Genomic DNA, 25,818 nt, shown 5'->3' with positions numbered 1-25,818 from the left:
CAGCATCTGAATTCTCATAGGGAAGTGAGTATTCCTGATCAAAAGAGGAATCCGAGGAAATGGAAACCTGATCTGAAGATTCATAGTCTGTGTCTTGCCTAGACCTTTTATCAGGAGGGGGATGGGAACTCCTGATCAAAGTAATTAAGTCTTCGGCCATTTTGAGCATCTGTTTTTTTAGGCATGGAGACCTGTCTATGAGGCTGTTCTACTTGTTTTCGTCTCTAAAGGTGCTTTAGTCTTTGCCTTTGAAGCTGAAGTGGTTTTAATGTATAACTGAGTAGGTCTGAAAATACCCTCAAAAGCCGATGCCTACTCAGCGGCTCCGGACCCATCTGATGGGATAGTCCGAGGGTCCAATACCTTGAGAATCCAGCGGCCCAGTCGATTCCACTTGGGAGTCCGTAGCGGCCTGTGGCTCTAAGGTAGCTGGCATCCGGGGCTGCAAAGGTGCCTCACTGAGAACCGGCGACTGGCTTAGAAGAAGCCTCGTCATCGGTTTTGGACCTCGGTTGCCTGTCCTTTTCTCTGCATTTCTTATGAATTCCGGTAGTCTGATAGCTATCAGACAGCATCCTATAATTAATTCTGCCAAAATAGTGAAATGCAAAAATCGTAAAGACGTTTAATAGTGCATTGGTTAAATCTAGCACAAAACAGACAACTAGAAACGTCGTGGTCAGGGCCTAGGCAAGGAATATAGTAACAATGAAAGTATTTGCTTCCCACAAGAAATACAATTAACTTTTTCTGACATCGGTCTGGAGCAAGAAAAAAGTTTCCCCAACGGGGTACTTAGCTTTTAATGAAGACTTTGGATCTGAAATTCGAACACGAAAATCTCTGTTCGAACACGAAAATCTCAGGAGTTGGCAGACCGGCACTTGCGAACTGCTTCTGCTTCTGGCACCGCGCGGCAAGCAAGACTGAAGAAAATGGCTTTGTATGCATCTTTTATACCCCTGACGCTCTGACGTCAGGGAAGAGGTGACAGCAACCGACGCTGGACCAAGACTTTGGAATTCAGGCAGACAGCCTGCCAGCAGGATAACCCAACTGTAATGACTGCAACAGTGAAACACGAAGAACATCAGGCGAGCTGGGACTATGGTACTGAACAGTATCTTGTTGACTTGCGATTTTAAATCTCAAACTCCGGAGAGAGGAAGGGAGGCTTTTGTTGATCTTGTGTAGAGTAGCACTCCTATGTACCTAATGGCTTGAGTTGGTTGAAGACGTGATTTTTCGAAATTTATGATTATACCTAATGCCAAGATGAGTTGATGCCTGGTCGGGGAAGAGATAAGCCAGACTAAATAAGGAAAATCTGTGTAGTCTCATCTAAGCTGCTACCACTACCATGCACTTGAAAGTACAGTTTTGTACCTACCATAAATGTAGATGTCCGATAGGTATGCATCTGCAGTCATAACATATGGGTTGTCCTGCCTCAGACAGCCCTTCGGTCAGCCGGATTCCAAAGTCTGGGTCTGGCCTCGGCTGATATCGCACTTCACCCGACGTCATAGCTCCTGGGGTATAAAGGCATCAGCCGACGCCATTTTCCTCAGTGTTTCTTGCCCCAGATGCCAGGTGCCCTCTAGGAAGGCTAAATTTGGATAAATGTAGAAAATTCCAAACAGTAAAAATCAAAATATATATACATATATACATACAAATACACCATAATAGATTCCCCCAGCTAGCTAAAAGAGGGGTAAGTACCCTAGGAATACCACAGAGGGGAAGGAGGGTGGGTAATCCTGACTGCAGATGCATACCTATCGGACATCTACATTTATGGTAGGTACAAAACTGAACTATGTCCTTCAAGGATGCATCTGCAGTCATAACATATGGGTAGAATAGGATAGCCAAACTGGGGGAGGAGGCACTAAGATAATGATGGTGTAGTTAAGATCCCTTGTAAAACAGCAGTTGCAAAACCTGCTCGGGATCTGGAGTATAAAGGAAGATTATAATGCTTGGCAAATGTATGCACGGAGCTCCAAGTAGCAGCTTCTAAAATGTCTTTGGTAGCCACTCCTCGTAGGAAAGCTGTGGTGGTGGCTGTAGCTCTTGTGGAGTGAGGCCTGATATTTTCAGGAGTTGTCTTTCCATGAAATGAGTAGCAGAATCAAATGCAATTTCCTATCCATTTTGAGACTGTCTGTTTTGAAATTGCTTTTCCTTGCACTCCTGTTGCATATGCTACCAAAAGCTGGTCAGTTTTTCTGCTGGCCTTAGTTCTGTCCAGATAGTAGCGCAGTTGTCTGTGTACATCCAAGGTGTGTAGTAGTTTTTCCCCCTGTTCTGTGGGTTGGGGAAGAAAGTAGTTAAATGAATTGCTTGGTTCAAGGATACCCTGGATACCACCTTAGGCATAAAAGTAGGATTGGTTCTCAGAGACACTCTATCCTGGTGGAAGATAAGGAAAGGCTGCACTGCCATTAATGCTGTAACTCAGATACCCTTCTTGCTGAAGTGATTGCTAGCAGGAAGGCAGTTTTCCAAGATAAGAACTGTAAGTCTGCTGTTGCTGCTGGTTCAAAAGGTGGGAGTGTTAATTTTTCTAGCACAAAATTGAGATCCCATGCAGGCAGAGGTGGTTTCCTTGGAGGCTTTACATTTTTGATCCCGCTCAAAAATTGTCTGAGGAGAGGATGACAGAAGACAGGAGGATCCATGTTGTACTCTGCTGAAATTGCTGATGCATGAATCTTAATGGAAGAATAGGACAGGCCATTGTGGAACAGTTCTGCTAAGTATTCCAGGATGTGTGCTAGGTTTGCCAGTGTGACATTTTCTCCCTTTTCTGCACTCCAAATGAGGAATCTTTTCCATTTGGCTGAATATGTTTTCCTTGTGGAGGGTCTGCGAGCCTCCAGGATAATGTCCTTAACCCTCTGAGATAAATCAGGTTGGTTTTGTTTTATGCAATTTTCCAAGCAGTTAGCTGCAGCGTTTTTAAGTTTGGATGCAGGGTCTTGTAGTTGTTCTGTGTTAGAAGTAAAGGACATAGAGGTAGAGGCCAAGAGTGCGTCCGAGACATGCTTCTCAGTAGCGGGTACCAATGCTGCCTTGGCCAGTCTGGAGCTATCAGAATTACCTTTGGCTGTTCCTCTCTGATCTTCAGTAGAACTTTGTACATCAAAGGGAGAGGTGGGAAGGCATATACTGTCAGGGCCTTCCAGCTGAAAGAAAGGGAGTCCACCCTCCAGGCAAGTGGGTGGTATACTCTAGCAGAATTTCTTCAGTTGGTGGTTGAGTGGGGAGGCGAACAGGTCTATCTCTGGCATTCCCCATTTCTTTGTTATGGTTTTGAAGACATCTGGATGCAGCATCCATTCGTGAGCATCCGTGGTAGTTCTGCTTAAGCTGTCTGCTAGTGAATTCTCTTTCCCCGGTACAAATCTGGCCTGCAGTTGGATGTTGAGATTCAGGACCAAGTTCCACAGGTCCATTGCCATCCGGCATAGAGGGTATGAATGTGTGCCTCCCTGTTTGTTGATGTACCACATGACTGTGGTATTGTCCGTCCTTATCAGCAGGTGTCCTTGCTGGAGGAATGGTCTGAATGCCTCGATTGCATGCTTCACTGCCAGCATCTCCTTTAGATTTATGTGTAGATTCAGCTGGTCTTGGGACCATAGGCCTTGGATGCACTTGTCTTCCATGTGTGCCCCCCAGCCTAGGTCTGAGGCGTCCGTGGTGATGGTCTGCCTTGGATGTGGTTTGTGGAAAGGCAATCCTCTGTTTATCTGACAGGCCTGAGCCCACCACAGGAATTCCTTTTTCAGGCATGGAATGATTGGTATCAGGGCTTCTAGACTGTGTTTGTGTTGAGACCATACATTCCTTAGATACCATTGTAACTTTCTCATATGCAGCCTGGCATGTGGGATCAAGATTATGCAGGATGCCATGCAACCCAGGGCCTGCAGGACTTTCCTTGCAGCAAGCTGAGTTTGTCTTGTTAATGCCATGAAATAGACTGGTAGTTGCTTTTGTTTTTCCTCTGTGAGAAAAGCCATCTGAGTTATTGTGTCCAGTTCTGCTCCCAAAAATGTTATCCTTTGGGATGGCACTAGTCTTGACTTTTGTATGTTGACTGTGTATCCCAAGGCTTGCAGCAGTTGTATGACATTGGCCAAATCCTTTATTAATTTTGTCTTGTTGTCCGCTTGTATTAGGCAGTCGTCCAGGTATGGGTAGATTTGAATTCCCTGAAGTCTGCAATGAGCAATTACTGATGCCAGGCATTTTGTGAATACTCTGGGCGCAGTAGATAAGCCAAAGGGCAATGCTGAGAATTGATAATGCTCTGATCCTGCAAGAAATCTGAGGTGTCTTCTGCAATCTTTTCGTATAGGGACGTGCAGGTATGCCTCCTTGAGATCTAGAGTCACCAGCCAAGACTCCTTGCCCAACATGGGAAGGAGTTGCTGTAAGGTCAGCATTTTGAATTTTGGAACAATGAGATATGTGTTCAGTGCGCACAAGTCGAGAATAGGCCTCCATTGACTTTTCTTGGTACAAGGAAAAGTCTGGAGTAAAATCCTTGGCCTTGTTCCATAGATGGTACCTTTTCTATTGCTCTCATCCTTAGTAAGCTGATGATTTGTTTTAGAGCCTCTGATTTCTGGCTTGGTGGAAGGTTTGGCATTCCTCTCTTTTTTGGTAGAGTGTGGAAGTGAAACCTGTAGCCCTTGTCTATTGTTTGTAAAGTCCATTTGTCTCCTGTAATGCAATGCCAGTTTTTTGAAAATAAAGCTAGCTTTCCGCCCAAGGGCGCTTCCAGTTGTTCCCTGGTAGGCTGAATCAGAGCCAAGTCATTGTGTCTGTCCTGTGGAAGTGGCTGCAGTCGCAGCTGTGGCGGCACTTCTCTGGTTGGCAGGTTGCCACTGACTATCCCTGTAGGCACCCCTTGATTGACTTCTGCCTCTTGGGCGTCTATTTCTGCCTCTCTGTGCTCTGGAGGTGTCTGGAAAGGACCAATTCAAAATCCTTGACTGTTTGGACAGATTTTGCTTTTTCTTCCACTTTCTTTAGAACCTCCTGTGCAGGGGAGCCAAATAAACTTTGTTTCTCCATAGGGGCATCTAGGAGTTTAGACTTAACATGGTCTGGTAAGGATTGTTCTTTTAACCAGGCATGCCTTCGAATAACTGCTCCAGTCATAGCTGATGTAAATGAAGCCTCCAGTGCATCATAGCCACATTTTAAGAAATGATTACTGACCTGCTGAGAGCTGTGTACCAAATCCTGAAGGGACTTGCGGTCTAAAGTTTCAGGAGAGGCCAGCTTTTTATTCAGCTGATCTAACAAAAATTCCTGGAACTGTATCATGTGAAATTGACAGTTTAAAGCCCTGGCAGAAAGAGTAGCAGATGTATAAACCTTTTTACCCCATCTCTCTAATGCTCTAGATTCTCTTTCAGAGGGTAGTGGGTTTTTGGCAGAGGCAGCTGCAACACCTTTAGGGCCCTGAGAAATGGTTTCTGGGTCTGCAGCATGGGCCTTCTACAAGTGGGAGTGAGAATCCGGGACCCTGTAGTATCTGTCAGGTTTGGCAGGGGCCGGGGGAAGAGAATCAGGGGCAGTACTGGCATCATTGTATGCATCATCAACCACTGAAAGTACAGGTGGTATGGCTAAAGGCCTATGCTGCGGTAAGTGTAAAAAAGTCCTTAGCCTTTTCCTAGAATCAGAAAAATCTTGACCCTGCCATTGGAAGTGTTCCCTCATTGAGTGTAGGGTTTCCCCAAATGAAAATTCTTCTGGAGGAGAGGCGGAAGGAATGGAGTCTTCTGCATCAGAATCCTCATAAGGTGAGTATGGGCCTTCCTGATGGTCAGATAAATCTGAACCATCCGAGGAAAGGTCAGAGGAGAGAGGTTCAGGGGGTTCAGTCCTAAGCCTCTTTTCAGGAGGGGGTTTGAGGCCCTGTCTGGGTGAGGTTGGGATCCCCTGATCAGAGAAATAAGGTCCTCAGCAAGGCTGAGAATCTGAAAACTTGAGGTAGGCCTGTGAGAGGGAGCTTTTGTAGGCAAGGCCTTGGAAAGTTTGGCTGCTTTAGCCCTGGAAAAGGCCTTGATAGACATAGAATCAGGGGGTCTAGATGCCCCACGTGCAGGAGTAGAGATGTCCAATGGAACAGTGTCAGACAAATCTTGTGTGCCTGCTTCTTTAGTAGGAATTTCTGTAGCCGACTCAGCCATGGCCTGTGTGGCCTCGGTTATCGGAGGCATGCTTTCGGCCGAAGGGAGAACCGAGGTCTCGGTTTCAGCAGAAACCAAGACACTCGCGGTAGGCCTAGCCGTGGTTTCAGCCGAAACCGCGGGCCGCGAGTGTCGGTCCTTTTCCTTGCGTTTTTTAGCTAAATGTGTAGTCTGAGTCTCCGACGGCATTTTATATGCAAAAGTGGAGCCAAAAAACTCTTCTGCAAACTCCGACCGACGTCTAAGTGTCCGTCGGTTGAAGGAAGCACAGGCTAAACAAGCTGATACATCGTGGTCTGGGCCTAAGCAAGGAAGGCAGTAAGAGTGGAAATCCTTATGAGGTATTTGTTTCCCACAAGTTAAACAATTATTTACTTTGTCTGACATCGGCTGAGGCAAGAAAGAGTCCCCAACGGGGTACTTAGCTTTTTTAGAAGTCTTCGGTAGTTGAAATCTCTGGATCTGACCGACCGACACTTGCGAACAGCTTCTGCTTCGGGCACCGCGCGGCAAGAAAGACTGAGGAAAATGGCGTAGGCTGATGCCTTTATACCCCAGGAGCTATGACGTCGGGTGAAGTGCGACATCAGCCGAGGCCAGACCCAGACTTTGGAATCCGGCCGACCGAAGGGCTGCCTGAGGCAGGACAACCCATATGTTATGACTGCAGATGCATCCTTGAAGGACATCACCCTGGGTGCTGTGGTGAGACCAAAGGGCAATGCCCAGAAATGGTAATGACTGGCTCCCTCCAGGAAGTGTAAGAATTTCCTGGATCATCTGTTCTTTTATAGGATAGTGTGCATCCTGGAAATGTACTGAGCACATCCAGTTACCCTTTTCCAAAAAAAAAAAAAAGGACTGAACAGTGACCATCTGGAACACTGACTTCTGAACATTGTCCAGATTGAAGAGATCCAGGACTGGCCTCCAAGTCCCTTGTCTTCTTAAGTTCTGGATCCTTTGTGGTCTGGGGAACTTCTTTGATGGCACTTGTTTAGCAGCTTTTGTATATGAATGGCTGAGTGTTCCATCTGACTGGGTGGAACTGGGATTTTTCCTGCAATTTGGAGGTAGAAGGGGAAATGGAATTATACACCCTTTGCACCAAAGTAACTTTTGTTATTTCTAGCCAGGCTCTTCAGTGCAGGAACAAACTCCCAACTGCCTCCAGTGGGGGATAATCAAGCCTCCATTCAGGAGTGCTGGGAGAGTTTGCCAAAGAGAGATTCTCTGGACCCTTTGATGTTGCAGGCCTCCTCTGCCCCAAGGGTGGCATCTACCATTTCAACTTCCTCCTCTGCCTCTGGGGTAAGGCCCTCCACATATGTCTTGGAAAGATCCTTGTGATGTCCTGAACCACATCTTTCTACTACCTTAATGATTCCTTGAAAAGGATCTTTTTTTTTGGGGGGGGGGGGCACACCCATGGCAGTAAAGATCTTTCCCCATCCTTCTCACACCTAGACAACACATCTTTCACTTTGGGGCCACAAAGAGAAATGCTGTCAAAAGGAGCACTGACGAACGAAAACTTAAATGGCTCAGGAAAATCTCAGACTCATCCAGGCACATCTCCTAACAGCTATGCCCGAACCCACAGCCCTTGAGGTTCCTCCAGCCACATTAGAAATAAGCCTCATGGACAAGTTGGAAATAAATTACAAGGTCACAGATTCTTTCACTTCTTCAGACACGGTTCCTGCGAGGGTTATGTGAAAGCTTTATAATGAGATTTCTCTGAAGTCTAGTAAAATGTGCTAAACACTTCAGACCTTAAGGCAAAAGGTTGCTGAACATAGACCTACTTCCCGAATCGGTCCATTGCTAGCGACTCCTTGTCAGGGAGATGAGCAGAGGTACTTTCATCAGCAAAGTCCTTTCTATTGGCCGCCTCCACAACCACAGCATCAGAGGGATCTTTTAAAACCGTTTAGTCTCGGGGAGGGGCAACCTTATCTGACTTTTTGGGAATAGGTTCAATGGTGTCAGGGTCCTTCCATGCCCAATGCGAGAAATTCCAGGAGCTCATTAGCAGGTGGGATCACCCAGGAAGTAGACGGGCCAGTACGAAAAGCCTACAGTAATACAGATTTCTCCGAAGGGTTGCTGGGCTTCCAAGTCACCTGTTTCAGGATCTCAAGGATGTCTCATGGGGACCCCTTCGCCCTCTGCGACTGATTCAGAGGACTCAGTATGCTTTTTCTTGCATGTTCTCTTCTTGGGGACCTCCTCAGCGGGATACTCTTGGGGGTATCAGAAGAGGGCAGAATACCCTGGTGGAAAGTTTGGAGTTTTGGTATCAGCTACCCCTGTAAAGAGGGCAACCAAGATTCAAGGCACAGAGGCGGAACAGAAGTATACACAGTTTCCGATGTAGGAGGCACCACTTGGGTCTGAGATGCTGATACAGCTCTCTCCAAAACCCTAAACACAGAACATCCTGGTGAGGGATAAGGACCCAGATCAGAGGCGTCAATCCTCTGATCCCTAGTCCTGCTCCAAGGACAGCCTCCCCAATGCCAAAGCTGGACCCAAACTGACCATCGTCAAGGCTCCAAGATGCAGAGATGAAACCCTCAGTCTACTGCAGCACCTCAGGCTAGATGGGGTAGAATAGGTTCCGAGCTCTCTCAGGATCAGACTAGACCGGAGACCTCAAAGCAAGTCTCGGATCCAGGGATACAAAAATCCTCCGATCAGAAGCAGCCAGTGCCAGATGTCTGATCCAAGAGCTCAAACCTGGATAGGAGTCAGTAAAGGAATGGATAGTGGGAATTGTGGATGTATGGGCTTTCCTGACCAGATGGGATAGGAGCCAAGAGGGATCTTTCTCACTAGCTTATCTACAGAGACTTCTAGATGACCAGGTGGACACAGCCAATGGAGATTTTGGTCTTTCCAAAAAGGGAGAGGGCACTCTTGATGGAACAGGGTCCAATGAAGGGGAGTACCTTGTTCTAGGCAGAAATGGTAAGGTAGATATCTGACGGATCTTTGCTCTACAGAGACTTCGGATCCGATTAAGCCATCGGAACCAAGGGCTTGTATTTGGACTTGGACAAATCCAAAGACGACGCTGGGATCCAATTATGTTGGTTTCTTCGTAGGATCTGAAAGAACTACAGGATTAAAAATTGTTCTTTTCATGGACTTTTTGACCTGCAGGATGCAGAAGAGGTGCTCTGAGATGTCTTTTTAAATTTTTCCTTAGATGGTTCAGATATAGCTTCATCCAAAGATGAAGGCAAAAGTCCCTTTACAATAAGTTTCCTTCTGCGATCTACTAATACTCTAGGGTTAAAGTGTGGCAGATCGTACAATTCTCCTGGAGGTGGAGAGCACCCAAGCAAAAAACACACTGTGTGAGAGTCAAATAAAGGAATCTTCTGAGTGCACTCTCCACATTTTTTGAACCCTCTGGGCTCTTCCTTGTCAGCCATCATAAAAGAGCAACAACTGGTAATCAAAATAGCAACTAAAATGAAGAAAAAAAAATTAAGTGCAGATAGGGAAAGTGCCAACAATGGTACTTAAGACTACAAAAAAATGTAGGACAGAAAGGTTACCAACAATAGTAACCAGAAATACTGCTAACAGTAGAAATGAGAAAGATTTTTACTAAAAGATGGGCAAGGGAGAAAACTAACAGAAAACCTTCGGTCAAGGGGTTTGTAAGAGAAAATGTCTTTCAGGGATTAAAATCTTATCATACAGACACAGTAAGACTGAGGGAGGTCAGAATGGGATGAAAAAGCTGCTTTCAGCTCACTGATGAGATCGGGTTGCACATGGATTCTCCGGAAATATCCCTTTCACAGGTGAAACTAACAGAAACCAGTGCTGTCTTGGCCAGAAGCAAAAGCTCAGTGGGAGTCCTTCGGATCTTTAGCAGTAACATTGGAAGCAAAGGCAGTGGAGGGTATGCATACAGAACTTTCCTGTCAACTAAAAGGCATAGGCTAGTGGAAACAGGTTCCTGGTACATGAGATTAGTGATGCCCTGGGAAAGTGACAAGATCAGTGGTTTGCCCCACCGAAGCAGGATGGCTTTGAAGGCCTTCCTGTTCAAAGTCCACTCGTGATGGTTCTTATGTCCCTGGCCAAGTCTGCCACCACATTCTTCTGAAAGGGAATGTGTTGCACTGAGTGTCAGATTCAGGTGGGGGGAAAAAAGTTCCAGGCCTCCTGTGCCAGCCTGCACAGAGGGTAGGATCTTGTGCCTCCCTGCTCATTTACATACCACTTCACTATAGTATTGTCTGTGTACATTAGCAGGACTGCCTTCCTTCTAAAAGTGTGATCAGGTCTACAGGACCTGCAGACGTGCCCTAATTTCTTTTAGACTGATGCAGTCTTTAACAAGGATATTCAGGTCATTCCCTCTAAACTTTGTGGGCTCCTGCACAAGCTCGCCATGCCCTGTCTGAGGCATCTGTGATTAGAACTTGGTTGTGTGAGGGTGGAGTGAACAGAAGACCCAGGCATTTTTATTACTAGGTCTTGAGGAAGGTTTTAAGAATGGAAAGCCTCAACTGGAGTTTTCAATGAATGGCGTTCATCCTTGCTTGTTCAAATACTATATCAATGTATTGTCAGTCTGAATGGCAATTACCCTCCCTTGGGGAGAAGGTCGCGAAAAGCCTGCAACACTAGGACTTTCCCCTTTTCAAGAAACCAATGTGAAGATTGACCTTGGACTGAGACCAGGTGCACTGAAAAGTCCTATCAAAATGCCCCACCCACTCCAGTAGGGAAGCATCAGTGGTCATTGTGGCCCGAGGATGGGAAACAAAAGGTTGACCTGCCATGACAAAGGAGATTTTAGCCACCACTGAATGTGGTTAAAATAGATGTTAGAAAAAACTAAATTTACAGGAGTCAGGTAAGATCACTGAACGGCTATAGACCACTTGAGAACCAACATGTGGAATCTTGACACCAACTAGACATATAGGCAGCCATGTGCCCATGGAGAAAAAGAACTGAGGAAGATGACTGTTTGCGTACCTGAAGGATTTAAGAAGCAAAGACAGACTTTAGTCTTGAGAATATTAGTTTGACTGACTGACCGTATCCAAATGGCAACTGCTAAATTCCAGCACCTGAACAGGTTCCAGACTGCATTTTTCATAATTATACCCAGGGACAAGCACCGCTGGAGCAAGGAAATCAGGACTTTACTACTGATGCCTTCGTGGATGCAGTCAGGAGCCAGTTGTCCAGGTAGGGAAGACATGGAACGCCTTGGTGACTGACAAGCCACTACTGCTTCCAAGCATTTTGTGAACTTCCAAGGAGGTGCAGTGAGGCCAAAATTGAAAAAAAAAAAAAAAAAAAAAAAAAAAGAACTGGCTCCCACATAAAAATGCAAAAAACTACCTAAAACATCTTGCTGTGTGTGATGGCAAGCATCGTTAAGAGCTACCAGGCACATTCAATCATCCATCCTCAGAGGTACAATGGACTATACCATGGCCATCTGGAACTTTGGTCGACAAACCAGTTCAACGTGCAAAGATCAAAAAATGGGTCAGAAGTCCTTGCTTTTCTTAAGTACCAAAGAATCTCAAACAGGCGCCAGATCCTCAGACAGGTGGGGCCTCTTGGATGACACTGAGTAGAGTTTGGATTTCTACTGCTGCTCCTTTTCGCTGATGGGGTGGCATGCCAAGAAGGGATTTCTGGGAGTCCTTTGGGGCGAATAAAAAGGGAACTGTATAACCTCTACATACAGCAAAACATCCCCGCACCCGATGTGATGGCCTCCCAAGCTTTTGAGTGGAAAGCCAAATGTCCCCAGACTGCTGCAGCATGTCAACCCTTCAAAGGTGCTGAATGGGCCTCCTGGAGAAAAAGCCCTGCAGACGCCCCAATTCTGAACACCACCCTTGCCCGGTGTGCGGCTTCCAATGCAGGTGCCCCCTATACCACGGGGAAACAGTCACTAGGGCTTCATGGAAAGGATGTTGCAACTTGTGAATGACATGCTTTACATTCTTCTGGTTCCCTGAGGACTGCTGAGGAATCAAAAGAAGCACTAAAAGGATGCCTTGAAATAGTCCACAAAATTGCATAAAGGCATCCAGCCATAACTGCACATAGAGATACTGTTGTCTGCTGTGCAGCATATTCCATACGTTGCACTGGACAATGGCCTCACAGACACGTTAGATATAGACTACATTGTAGACTGTTGAGCCATCAGGGTCTTATGATCTTCAAGACCAGAGACACTTCCAAGATAAGGTTCTTCTCAAGTCTTGTCGAATGGGCAAGGTAATTCAGCTCATGGACAGCAAGTGGCTGAAAAGCATGTGTGCTTTCCTAAATGATCCAAAGCTCAAGACTCTTTGCTGGAAATGATGGAATGGGTAACTGTTCTGAGACGTCCTTTTTAGGGGCTGCCACAACTACAAAGATGTCCCCAGCAGGACCTTTGCTCCAGTGAGGTTTTTTAGGTAGAGGCAGAAACTTTCAGAAGTCTCCTGGGGAATAGTTCCATCACACTGGCGTCTCTTCAGTCCCTCCAAGAAGTCAGACTAGAAGGCATCCAAAGGGGAAGAACCATCCAGTATGTGGTTGGGCCTGTACTGAAAGCCTCAAGGGAATCAAAAGGGGCATGCGTGGTCTACCCCCCATGCTGTTTTAGTAGTTCAGGCAAATCCCCAAAGAAGTCTTCATGGGGGGAATTGGAGGAACCTTCCCTTCGCCATCTGCTCAGCCAGAACCAAGGGAAGCAGTGAAAGTGGCTTAATCTTTTGGCTGTCTGGTCACAGGTTCAGATCAAGAAGGGCGAAGCTTGGTCCCGGGTGGGGAAAAAGAAAAGGCTCCTGGAGAAATTTCTAAAGTAATTGGGCAAAAGGTAAATAAACTGTGCAGTAACACTAAGGGGAGGGTCAACTGTGTACTTACTCTGTCCCTCATTCGCATTTCTGGTCTGCCGCCTACAAAAGGCATGCAGACTCAAGACTTTGGGGCTGTAATGACAGTGGACTGGGGCAGAGGCAGCACCAAAGGTCCCGACAGAGTGGGAGTTGGAAAGGCTGTAAGTCCATCAACCTTTGGATATGGCCAGCCCTCAGTGAAAAAAAGCATTTGCGTTCTTCCGCATCTTTAGTTCTAGCAGACCGTTTCTCTCTCTCACCCTTCTGGATTCTTACTAGGAGAGGAAGCAGCAGCTGCAGTTGAAGGCTGGAGAAGGCCTTTCATTACCAACTTGTTTTCATTACCAACTTGTCAGGTCAACCAAGGTTCTAGCATCAAACATGGAGCGGGCCTGACACTAAGTGCGCCACACCATACAACAGACTCGCTTCTCATGGGCATACTGTGAGAGCAGTTTGTGCCCACAGGTGACACTTTTTAGACCCTGAAGCTTTAGCCATTGTTCCGCAAAAAACATACCAAACAGCAAACCACAATAGGAATGACAATACTCAACTGCTTCTAAACTATAGAATAAAAGGGAATTTTTGTGTGGGTGGGGGGAAGCAAAACACCTACCTAATGCGCTAACCACAAACTACAAACCTAACACAAAAAAAAAATCCAACACCTACATTAATCTACCACTACAGAACACTACTATGAAGAAAAATACACAAGAAAAATGTAGGGAGGCAAAAAAGTGAAAGACAAGCCCAAAAGACACAATCATTCTTTGTGGAGCTCTTGGACCAAGTTCAGACAGTGATGGCAGCAAACAAAATCAAAGAGTGCTACAGCAGAGAGTTATGGGTAGAAGAGGCAGAGCTCCAGTACGGAGGATTCTGAAGGTACCGGCATTAGATCAGACAAGCCACACATTGAAGATGGACAGAAGAGATATTGGATCCCTTGTTATTAACTAAAGATAAAACATTTAATGCATTTTACTGAGAGTCCATAACTTTAGAACACAATTGTGCAATTCTTTCTTCTTCTAGGTTTACTAAATATTCCAGCAAAGTACCTTTTCAACAACAAAAAAAAAACACTCACAGGGTTCAATACAAAGCAATCTCAACACCTGGCAACAAAAGCTAAAAACAAATTTACCATCTGAATCGCCAGCTTCAGAATCTGTTTTAATGTGCTTGCTATCTGGTTCTTCACCTGCAGACTGCTTCCTTTTCCGTCCTCCAGCATTCTGTCTACCGCCACGATTACGGGGCCCCCCCCTCCTTGGCTAAAAGATACAAATCAGAATACAAGTCACAACCTAATTTTAATCAGAGCTAAAACAATAAAAGCTTTCAAACAGAATGGAGTTCAAACTCATATCCATCACATTTAAGACAGTACAACACCTTTAACACTCAGTTCTGAAAGCTACAAAATGAAAAACAGCAAGTCATCTTTTTTCTTAGTACAGCTTCGATCAAAAATTTATTACAGCAAAAATTCCACCACTTTAAGACATCAGTAATTTCAAATTCACATTACAGACAGCAAACAAACATTTGCATGGCAAAAAATATGCAAACTGAACTTCACAATTAAGAGCTGCTATTAAAATTTACTGAAAGTTTTAGGTACTTACTCTGTCTCTCATTCGCATTTGTGGTCTGCCACCTCCAAAAGGCATGCCGATGCCCGGGTAACCTCCCATTCCCTGCATTCCCATCATGCCATAATGAGGTGGGACAAGGGGCTGAGAGAAGAGTGAGGGGAGCCTGCCAGGGCTGGGTCCACCCATGCCCCGCCCGCCCATATTATTCAGCTCATTCCAGCGTGCAGACAGTCTTTCAGAACTTGAAGTTGGCATGAAACGGTCGTTGCGGTTGAAAGTATTTGGTCTACCCCGGTTTTGGGGACGATTCTGGCCCCTCTGTCTATTGGGGCCGTTGTCACGTCCTCTGTTGCGGGACTGATCCTTGCGGTTCCCGGAGTTGTCAAAGCGACTTCCAAAGGAATCATTACGGTCAGCTCCAGCCTCACTGTACTCATAGCCGGATCTGTACAGATCACGGTTGTTCAGTGAAGACCCTGAGTCGTAGGACTCGATTGACTCAAACCTGAAAGAGCTGCATAGCAAGCAAGGAATCCAGTCAGTACTAATAAGGCATAGATACACTTGTCTGCTGAAAACACTTATGTTTTAAGAATTAGCATTACTTGGCAGTTTCAAACACAATCACTTTTTACAACCAGAAAACTCTACAGAAGCTGAGAGCTCTACCCCATAATGCCCTGAATAACTTCAAAACTGCAATTAATTTTCTAAAGCACAACAGAAAATTTATATCACAGCATAAAAAACTACATCATGCAAACATTATGAACAGTGTAAGATGCAAAACACAACCATTTCAATGTTTTCAAGGTCTAAGCAAATAGCACTTTTACAGTGTACTCACCATAACAGTAGATTCCAGACAAGCTTTTGTAGCAGACAGTAAATGTAGAAAAGCCTGTGGCCACTGCTGTGTCCCCTTTGCATAAGCGAGGAACCACCCTTGCTGTAGATACCAATTGTACATAAAAAGGAATACCAGTCACTATTTTCCCTCTGGTCGTCCTCAATCCAGCACCATGCCAAGAAACAGGATGCATCACCACCAGAATAAACTTCTACAAGCTATTAAGGTGATACAATACACAAGTTAAAGAGAAAACCCAAAAATGTCAGTGGCACTGGCATTTTAGTGGAAGACATACAAATTAGAAGAAACAGCAAGGTTGGCCTGCAAAACTGCTTTCAGTCACTCAACTACTTGTGGAAAGAGTTTTTTGTAGAATGTATTACCACTCGTATCTACTCTAAAGCAATTCACCCCAAGATCATTTCACAAAGTAAAATAGGGGAACACTACCGCCAGGTTTAGAAAGAAAAACATGCACTTACCTTGGGAGATTCCCAAAGCATTCCCAAGGCATCCAGGAGACGATCCCTCCAGTACACCCCAGATCGGTGCCTAACTTACCAAAAAAAGATGTGCAGAGAATTCCAGCAGAACAGCATGAGATGATCAAACCATCTCAGTTTGCTCAATTTACTCTGAAGGTGCAGAAGGGCTACTCCAAGGCTTTCCTAGCCTGTTAAAAATAATCCCTGCAACAAAGATTAGGAATGGAAAGTTGCCTCTACTTACCATAATTAGAAGTTATGTACTTACCATAACGTTCCATCTGAGTAGGTGGATTCATTTGTCTGCAACCTGTGGGTTATGGATCAGATATCGGATCCGAACCGGCATGGTTTTACCAGCTATGGATCCGAGATCATAGCTCCTCCCCTCACCCATAATGCCCTGCTCTCCCTACATGACCTCAGATCAAGTTTGCCCTGAATCAAAATACCCTGGAAGGGGTAACATATAATATGCAGGAAACTGACAAGGCCAGGGGGATAGGAGGGCGGGATGGTTGCAGACAAATGAATCCACCTACTCAGATGGAACGTTATGGTAAGTACATAACTTCTGAATCTGAAGTAGGAGACAGAGTCCCCAGCTACCTGAATCTTGGGCGGCCGTCATGGAAGGATATTCCGGAGCACCGCGGAGCCAAAGGATGCTCTACCTATAGATGTGATATCCAGCTTGTAATGAGAAATAAAGGTATGGGATGAAGCCCAAGTGGCTGCTGAACAAATGTCATCCAGAGGAATCCTAGCCTTAAAGGCCGCTGAGGTAGAAATTGACCGAGTTGAATGGGCATGGACTCCCTCCGGTGCGGGCCTCCCAGAGACTTGATAAGCTAGATGAATACACTGCGAAATCCAGCGTGACAAGGAGACTTTGGAAATTGGCTTACCCAGACTGAATTTGGCAAAGGAAATGAACAACTGGTCGGATTGCCTATGACCAGCTGTCCTGTTAAGATAAAACCGAAGCTGCCTGTGAACATCCAAGGAATGCAGCTTGTATTCACCCTTGTTCTGATATTTAGGAAAGAAAACAGGGAGGTTAATGGACTGATTAATGTTTGCTTCTGAAGCTACCTTAGGAAGAAAGGAGGGATTGGTCCTGAGGTATACACGGTCCGGATGGAAGACCAAGTAAGGAGGCTTTGAAGATAAGGCTTGAAGTTCCGAAACTCTTTTGGCCGAAGTAATGGCCACTAAGAAAACAGTCTTGAGGGATAAAAATTTAAGATCTACTGTGGCCGCAGGTTCGAATGGGGGAGCGGTCAAGGCCTGAAGAACCAAGGACAGATCCCAAGGAGGAACCGCTTGCTTGACAGGGGGCCTAAGGAGAAAGGTGCCTTTAAGGAAGATTTTACACAATTTGGCAGACATAAGTGGTCCAGAGTCATGACCAACATGATAGTGAGAAATGGCCGCAAGCTGCACTTTGACCGTGGAACTACTGGCACCATCATTAAAGAGAGTGGTTAGGAAGTCTAGCACCAGAGGAAGGGGAACCGTGAAGGGATCTAGACCTTGCCGCTCTGCCCAAATGGAGAATCGTTTCCATTTACTGCGGTAAACTTTCCTGGTAGATGGTTTATGAGCCGCTACCAAGATGGCATTAACGGGAGACGAGATACCGGGAGTCCTAATTAGGAGTGGAACTGGAGCAGCCAAGCCGTTAGCTTCAGGTTGTCCAGATTCGGAGTTGGTAGGTTCGATGGATGCGATATCAGATCTGGAATGGGATCCAGAATCCAAGGTGGATTCACCGAGTGAGACCTTAGGAAAGGGAACCAGATCTGTCGAGGCCAGAATGGGGCAATGAGGATCATTCTGCACCCCAACCGAGAGGCTTTCTGAAGAACTTGGAGCATCAGAGGCAAAGGGGGGTAAGCGTAGAGAAGACCGGGAGGCCAAGCATGCACCAGAGCGTCTCTCGGGGAATCCCCTGTGGGAGGGATTAGAGCGAAAAAACTGTTGCACTTGGTGTTTAAGGGAGACGCAAAGAGATCGCAACAAGGAGTTCCCCACCGTGCGAAGATACGTTTCGCTACTTGAGCATTGAGAGACCACTCGTACTGGGAGAGAATGGTGCGACTGAGTTTGTCCGCAAGGATGTTGGACCGACCCGGAATGTGCTTTGCGATGAGAAAGCGGTTGGTGGAGATCGCCCATTCCCACACTCTCATGGCTTCTCGACATAAGGGATAAGACCTGGTTCCCCCCTGTTTGTTGATGTACCAGACCACCGACATGTTGTCGGACTGAATCGCAATTGTTCCCAGAGGAAGAAAGGCCTGAAGTGCTTGCAACGCCAAGAGCACTGCCCTCATGTCTAGAACATTGATATGCAGGGAGGTCTCTGAGTTGTTCCACGTGCCTTGGACCGTCCGGCCTGCAAAATGCCCCCCCCCCCACAGAGGCAGGAGGTGTCCGTGGTCACCGTGGCGAGAGGGGGAGAAGTGCAAAAGGGGCGGCCCTCGTAGAGATCCTGTGAGTGGAGCCACCACAAGAGGGACTGCTTGCAAGCCTTGCTGATCGCAATGGGATGATGCAGAGGTAAAGCAAGATAAATAAGACCACTGAACTTGAAGTGTCCACTGAAGGACCCGCATGTTGAGCCTGGCGAGTGGAAGAAGAGATATAGCTGCCGCCATGGACCCTAGAGCCCTCAAGACCAATTCCGCCGGAACAGAGCTGGAGTGGAGGATGGCCTGCACCTGGAGTCGCAGACTTTGAACTCTGTCGGCTGTGAGGAAGGCTCTTAACTCCCTCGTCTCTAACCTGGCACCTATAAAATCTATCAACTGAGTAGGGGGCCAGGTTGGGTTTTTCTACATTTATCGTGATGCCCAGACGGGAAGCTAGATGAAGAAAGGAGTCACGCGCCAATGATAGTAGATGCCTTGTTGGGGCGGTAAGAAGCCAGTCGTCCAGGTACGGGAAGACCTGCACCCCCTGAAGCCTCAGGTGGGCCGCAACCACTGCCAGTACTTTGGTGAACACCCTGGGGGCTGTGGTGAAACCAAAGGGAAGGACCCTGAACTGGTAGTGACTGGCTCCCAGCCGGAAGCGCTGGAACGTCTGTCCATTAGTATGTGGTAGTACGCATCCTTGAGGTCTATAGAGCACATCCAGTGATTCTCTCCCAGAAGGGGAAAGATGGATTGTAAGGTGACCATCCGGAACTTCTCCTTGGGAACTGCCAGTTTAGCAGGGACAGGTCTAAAATCGGTCTTAGGTCCGCCGTCTTTTTTGGCACTAAAAAGAACCTGGAGTAGAACCCTGATCCGATCTGGTCTGGGGGGGCGGGCTGGATGGCTTTTTTCCCCAGCAGATGGCCAATTTCTGCCGAAGCGGCCTCCCACTGACCGGATGGAACGTCTGGGAGGGATTTTAATTTTGGAATGCAATGAAAGGGGATTTTGTATCCTCTGGATAAAATGCGGAGGACCCAGCGGTCTGATGTTATGGACTCCCATGCCGCTAGGTGCTCCGAAAAACGTCCCCCGACTGCCTCCAGAGTGGAGCAGTCTGGCAACCCTTCAGGGCTGCTGCGCGGGCCGTTCAGAGAAAGGTTCTCTGGACCCGAAGTTCCTGGGAGCCCCTCTGTCCCTGGGGTGGTGTCCCCCCTGTCCTCTGCCACGGAAGGACTGGTTGTCCGGAGCGGGTTGGGATTGCTGTGACTTCCGGAGCCACATCTTCTTCTGGCCCTTTTGGTTCCTAGAGTAGGGCCTCTGGGGCACAGAGAAGCGGATTCAGACGGCAGACAGCGTCTTCCCGTCCTTCTCGCTCTGGGTCAAGGTGTCGCGAACCATTTTGCCAAAAAGGGCAGAACCATCAAAAGGGGCGTTCGCGAAGGACGCCATGAAGGGCTCCGTGAAATCGCAATGTCGGAGCCAGGCCTGGCGTCTTGTGACTAGGCCTACTCCTGCAGCTCTAGCGGCTCCCTCAGTAGCATGGGACAGCAACCGCATAGAGGTATTAGTCACGGACCGAAGAGTGGCCATACGGGTGGAGTGCAAAAGTTTGTCCTCCTCAGACATGGACTCTGGGGGGGGAAGCAGCGTATTCTTTAAGATCGCGCTGCATCCTGATAACATGTGCCAAGTAGTTGAGCGCCCTCACTGAGAAGGTCGCTGAACTAAACATTCGCTTCCCCAAGCGGTCCATCATCCGAGACTCCTTGCTCGGAGGATGGACTGAGGGACTCTCCTGAGCGAGTTCCCTCTTGGTGGCTGCTGCCATCAACATGGCATATACCGGAGGCCCCTTACTCCAGTGGGCATGGTCTGCAGGGGGGATAAGAATGCAGTCTGGTCTTTTGGGGATTGGCTCCACAGTGTCCGGTTCCTTCCACGCCCTGGTGGTAATAAGGTCCACCAGGGGGTCGGCAGGAGGGGACACCCAAGAGGTAGACGGGCCCGCTTTGAATGTCTCCAAGAACACGGACTCGTCCGAGGAAGACTTGGGGGCAGACCACCCACCCCTTATGCGAAGCATTTCCATGAGGTCTCCAAAGGAGACATCCTCGGGGGGTGACCTTGGGGAGCCTTCCCCTTCATCCAAATCCGTGTCTTCCATTAAAGACTCTGGGGAGTCTATGTGCCTCCTTTTAAAAGTATGCTTGCGAGGTGCTTCCTCGGGGGGGGGGGCTGTCCGAGGAGCCCTCGCAAGCAGTGTCTTGTTCCAATGGAACAGTTTGGGGCATCGGAGCGGGCTGTCCCAGTGGCCGGATGGTGGAAGCCTGACCCTGTGCAGATGGGGCGCGGGAAGGAGCCGAAGCAAGTTCCGGGGGTCCGGAAGCCCTCAACAGAGCCCTCTCCACTACATCAAAAGCTGAGGGGGAGCCAGCCTCGACCAAAGGATCCGATAGTCGGCTCCCCCTCTGATCCGAGGAGTGGATCAGAGCCGGCCCCGAGACACTCTGATCCGAGGGACCAGTGCACTCAGACACAGACAGCGCCGAAGGCACACTGAGTCCCACGGATCCGAAGCTCGGAGCCAGGCTCAGAGAGGTCAGATCCGAAACACTCTAGGGCAGGGTCGGATCCGAAGTACCTAGTACTATTGGAGCCGACCCACCCCCGGCTCCAAAGCTGCCCAGCTCCGAACGCTCCAAACCCGGATAGCGGGTCGGAGAAGGAGCTATAGGCTTGAAAAATGGGGTCGAGCTCCCCCCCAGAGGGGGGGGGGCAGGAGCACTCCCATCTGCATCTGGGCCTGGATGAACCTTCTCATCATCCGGTCCAGATCGGCGTCAGAAAGGCTATACGTGGATCTCGAAGAGGCTACCGAGGTAGGCCTAGAGTGCCTCCTCGATAGCCTCGACGAAGATCGGGTCTCCTCCTCAGGCCCCAGTGAAAAACAGACCGGAGCCGAGGGGGGGGGGGCAGAAGCCAAGGAGGCCGGAGGAGAAGCCCGCTTAGCTGGTGGGGCCGACACGGAGGTCTCGGCCCGCCGCTTGTGGTGCTTCTCTCTCCGATCCTTTTTTCTTGCCTCTCTCTCCTCCAACCCAATAGCGGGAGGTTGAGTCCCAGGTGGAGGAGGGGGAGCAGGCGAGGAGGGAACCGAGGCCATGGTACCCACCACAGGAGCGGGAGCCGAAGCCGAGTCCGGGGGTAGAAGTCCCGCCAGGACCAGCTTCAACCTCCGTTCCTTCAATGCCCTGGGGTTGAACCCTGCACAAATGGAACATCCAGAAGTGAGGTGTTCAACCCCAAGGCATCGAACGCACAGAGTGTGGCCATCAGCAGGGGATAGCTTATGCCCACACTCGGAGCACTTGGAGAAAATTGCCTTAGGGGCTTCTGACAAAAAAAAAAAAAAAAAAAGACTTTATCAAGAAAAAAAACAAAAGAGAAACTGGTACTAAATTAGTACACACACACACACACACACAAGGCCCCACACAATACACTCACACAGAAACTGCGACCAGCGAGAGGGGAGGGTAAACTAAAAGTTCTTAAAATTAAAAATTTTAAGCTAAAACTAACAAATTATGAAAGGAAACCTAATACAATCACTCAAAAAACACAACTACTAAATATAACGCTTTCTTTGAATACAAAAATCACTTAGCTGAAGAGCTCAGAATCCAAGACCTGGTTACCAGCGCGACAAACTAGATCTGAGGTCATGTAGGGAGAGCAGGGCATTATGGGTGAGGGGAGGAGCTAGGAGCTCGGATCCATAGCTGGTAAAACCATGCCGGTTCGGATCCAATATCGGATCCATAACCCACAGGTTGCAGACAAATGAATCTCCTACTTCAGATCAAGAAGTTATGTACTCACCATAACGTTCGATGTATGTAGTCCATCTCGCCTCACATTCTTACCCGTGGGTTCAGAGCCGAATATCGGCTCCGACTCAGCCGACTTTACTAGCTCGAAGTCTCTCATTGCCTGGGGTAAGTGGGTATCCCATGGTACACTGCTCCATATCCCCAGATCTAGTCTGCTGCGAAAATCATTTGTACTCCATACACACATCACATCCATATAAAAAATAAACTAATCAAGGGGACTTAGTAGATGAAAACCTAACCTCCAAATCCTCCAGGAAGGGGGAAGGTGGGAGGGTAAGTAAGAATGAGAGGCGAGATGGACTACATACATCGAACATTATGGTGAGTACATAACTTCTTGATGCTATGTGGTCCTATCTCACCTACATTCTTACCCGTGGGACAGCGTCCCTAGCACCTACATCCTGGGTGGCTCATAGGAAAATACTCCTGAGAACTGTGGAGCCAAAGGAAGACCTGCCCCTGGATACCCCATCCAATTTGTAATGAGAAACAAAAAAGTGTGAGGAGAAGCCCAAGTACAAGTAGCTGCAGCACATATATCATCCATTGACAATCTAGCTTAATAGGCTGTGGATGTAGAAACAGCCCGGGTAGAATGTGCCTTGACTTGAAATGTCAGATTTTTACCTCCTGCTTGATAGATGAAAGATACAACTGGCTATCCATCTAGACAGCATGACCTTGGATACCGGAGAACCCATTCGGTTCTCCGAAAAGGAGACAAAGGGTTGGTCAGACTTCCAGATATCTTTTGTCCAATGTAGCATAACTGTATGTACATCTAACTGGTGAAATCTAAATTCTGCCTTGTTAGAAAAGTGGGGAAAGAAAACAGGCAACTCAATGGACTGATTCATGTTAAACACGGAAGCCACTTTAGGGAGGAACAAGGGGTTTGGTCTAAGAGACCCTATCTTTATGGAAGATTAAATATGGCGGTTTGATGGAGAGGGCTTGAATTTCTGAAACCCGCCTCGCTGAAGTGATTGCTGTTAAGAATGCTGTTTTCCATGTCAAGAATTTTAATTCACAGGTAGCTGCAGGTTCAAATGGTGGTAAAGTAAGGGCTTGTAGAACAAAATTGAGATCCCAGGGCATGACAGGTTCGGACACTGGGGAATGAAGCAACAGAGTATCTTTAAGGAATGCTTTGCATAGTCTGTGTACCATGAGACTAGGTTCATTCACTACATGGAAATTAGATATCGCCGCCAGTTGAACTTTGATGATGGCTGATGTGGACCCCTGATAGAAAAGCATAGACAATAACTCCAGAACTGAATCTATTGGAGCTGAATAAGGATCAATGCCTTTGGTGTGTGCCCAGATAGAGAACCTTTTCCATTTACTAGAATAAATCTTTCTAGTGGATGGTTTATGAGAGGATGATAATATATGGACCACTTCCGGTGAAAAATTATGATGTCTGACTAACAATGGAAGTGGAGTAGCCAGGATGTCAACCGGAGGTTGATCAGAGAGGGGTGGAACTGTCCCGACATGTGCGTCAGTAAATCTGGTTGAGGGTCCAGAATCCAAGGAGTGTCCACAATGTATGGTTGAAGAAAGGGGAACCAGACTTGACGAGGTCAGTATGGAGCAATCAGAATAATTCTGCTTCCCAAGGATTGCGCTTTCTGAATCACCCTTGACAGCAGGGGAAACTGAGGGAAAGCATAAAGCAGACCGGAGGGCCAATCGTGAACCAGTCTCTCCCTGGCTGATTCCCCCTGTGGGGGGATCAGAGTGAAGTAGTTGCTGCATTTCACATCGAGAAGGCTGGCAAAAAGGTCACAGCAAGGCTGACCCCATCTGCTGAAGATTCGGTCTGCAACCAGGCGATTCAGGGACCACTCGTAAGGCATCAGGATAGCTCTGCTTAGCCTGTCCACTATTACGTTGGACTTCCCCGGAATGTGCGTTGCCACCAGGAACCGTTGGGAAGCTATTGCCCAATGTCACACTCACATAGCCTCTCTGCACAGAGGGTAAGACCGGGTTCCCCCTTGCTTGCTGAGATACCACACTACTGGCATGTTGTTTGAGTGTATCGCAATTGTCCCTAGAGGAAGAAACTTCTGAAGCGCCTGCAATGCAAGAAGCACTGCTCATCTCCAGGACGTTTATATGCAAATGTATCTTGTGTTCTTGCCACGTGCCTTGGACTGTCCTGCCAAGATAATGCCCCCACCCCATTTGGGAGGCGTCCAAGATCACCGTGGCAATAGGGACTGGTGGAACAAAGGGCTTTCCCCCGTTCAAATTGTTGGTGCACAACCACCAACGGAGGTCCTGCTTGCACCTGTCCGTGAGTAAGATGGGATGAGATAGTGGGAGTCTTTGGAGAGACCACTGAACAAAGAGGAGCCACTGAAGACGTCTCATGTGTAATCTCTCTAGAGGAACCAACATGACAATTGCTGCCATGGTCCCTAGGAGTTGGAGAATCAGTCTTGCCTTCGCTTGTCTCAGGGACATCAGCATGTGTATTTGTTGTTGTAATACTGCGATCCTTTCTTGTGGTAAAAATGCTCGCATTCGAATAGTGTCTAAATCTGCTCCTATAAAGGCGACACGCTGCGAGGGCAATAAGGCAGATTTTTCCCAATTTATTGTTATGCCCAACTGGTGACAGATTGATGGTGGCGTCCCTGGTTTGTACTAGTTGATGCCTGGTGGGGGTGGTGAGGAGCCAGTCGTCCAGGTATGGAAACACCTGGAATCCCTGACTTCTCAAGTGAGCCGTCAAACCGCCATACATTTGGTGAACACCCTGGGGGCTGTGGTGAGACCAAAGGGCAGAGCTCGAAACTGGAAGTGCCTGGCTCCCAGCTGGAAGAGTAGGGGACTCCTGGATGCTCTGTCCATTTTGACATGGTAGTAAGCATCCGTGAGGTCGATGGAGCAGATCCATACCTCCTCTCCCAACAATGGGAGAATTGATTGTAGTGTGACCATACAGAAGTTGGACTGGTGTACATGATTGTTGAGTTGGCTGAGATCTAGTACGGGGTCTCAGGTCCCCTGTTCTTTTCGGCACCAAAAAGAATCTTGAGTAAGTCCCTAATGTGATTTGGTCTGAGGGGACACGCTGGATAGCTCCTTTTTCTAGCAGCAGCGAGACCTCGGAGGCTGCTTGATCCCTTTGACTGGGTGGTACGTCCGGGAATTTTCTGACTGGCGGGGGTACTGAAGAGAATGGAATGAGGTAACCTCCGGAAATTATCCATAATACCCATCGGTCCTGGGTAATTCTTGCCCAGGCTTCCGGGTATAAGGAAATTCGACCCCCGACTGGCTCTGGATAAGAGCAGTCGGGCACACCCTCTGGAATGAGAGTATGGAGTACCGTGGAAGGAATCACAGTCTCCAAAATTGCGGGGGCCCCCTCTGCCTCTGGGGCAATGTCTCCCTGAATGACCCCCCCCATCCCTGCCTCTGGA

General features: G+C 47.7%; 1 protein-coding gene across 1 annotated transcript in view; it reads right to left on the bottom strand.

Moving 5' to 3' along the window:
• The window catches only part of AKAP8 (A-kinase anchoring protein 8), a 1,438,733-nt gene that overhangs the window by 1,068,310 nt on the left and 344,605 nt on the right, over window positions 1-25,818 (bottom strand). The window contains exons 3-5 of the mRNA XM_044084424.1: window positions 14,746-15,229; window positions 14,262-14,391; window positions 2,802-2,806 (exon numbers count right to left, since the gene is read on the bottom strand). Of these exons, the coding sequence (XP_043940359.1) occupies window positions 2,802-2,806; window positions 14,262-14,391; window positions 14,746-15,229 (619 nt within the window). The remainder of the gene's footprint in view (window positions 1-2,801; window positions 2,807-14,261; window positions 14,392-14,745; window positions 15,230-25,818) is intronic.

This window comes from Protopterus annectens, chromosome 9.part0 (assembly GCF_019279795.1).
Source record: "Protopterus annectens isolate FY-2018-M chromosome 9.part0, PAN1.0, whole genome shotgun sequence".
Taxonomy (NCBI): Eukaryota; Metazoa; Chordata; order Ceratodontiformes; family Protopteridae; genus Protopterus; species Protopterus annectens.
This window is presented reverse-complemented; position numbering and strand designations above follow the sequence as displayed.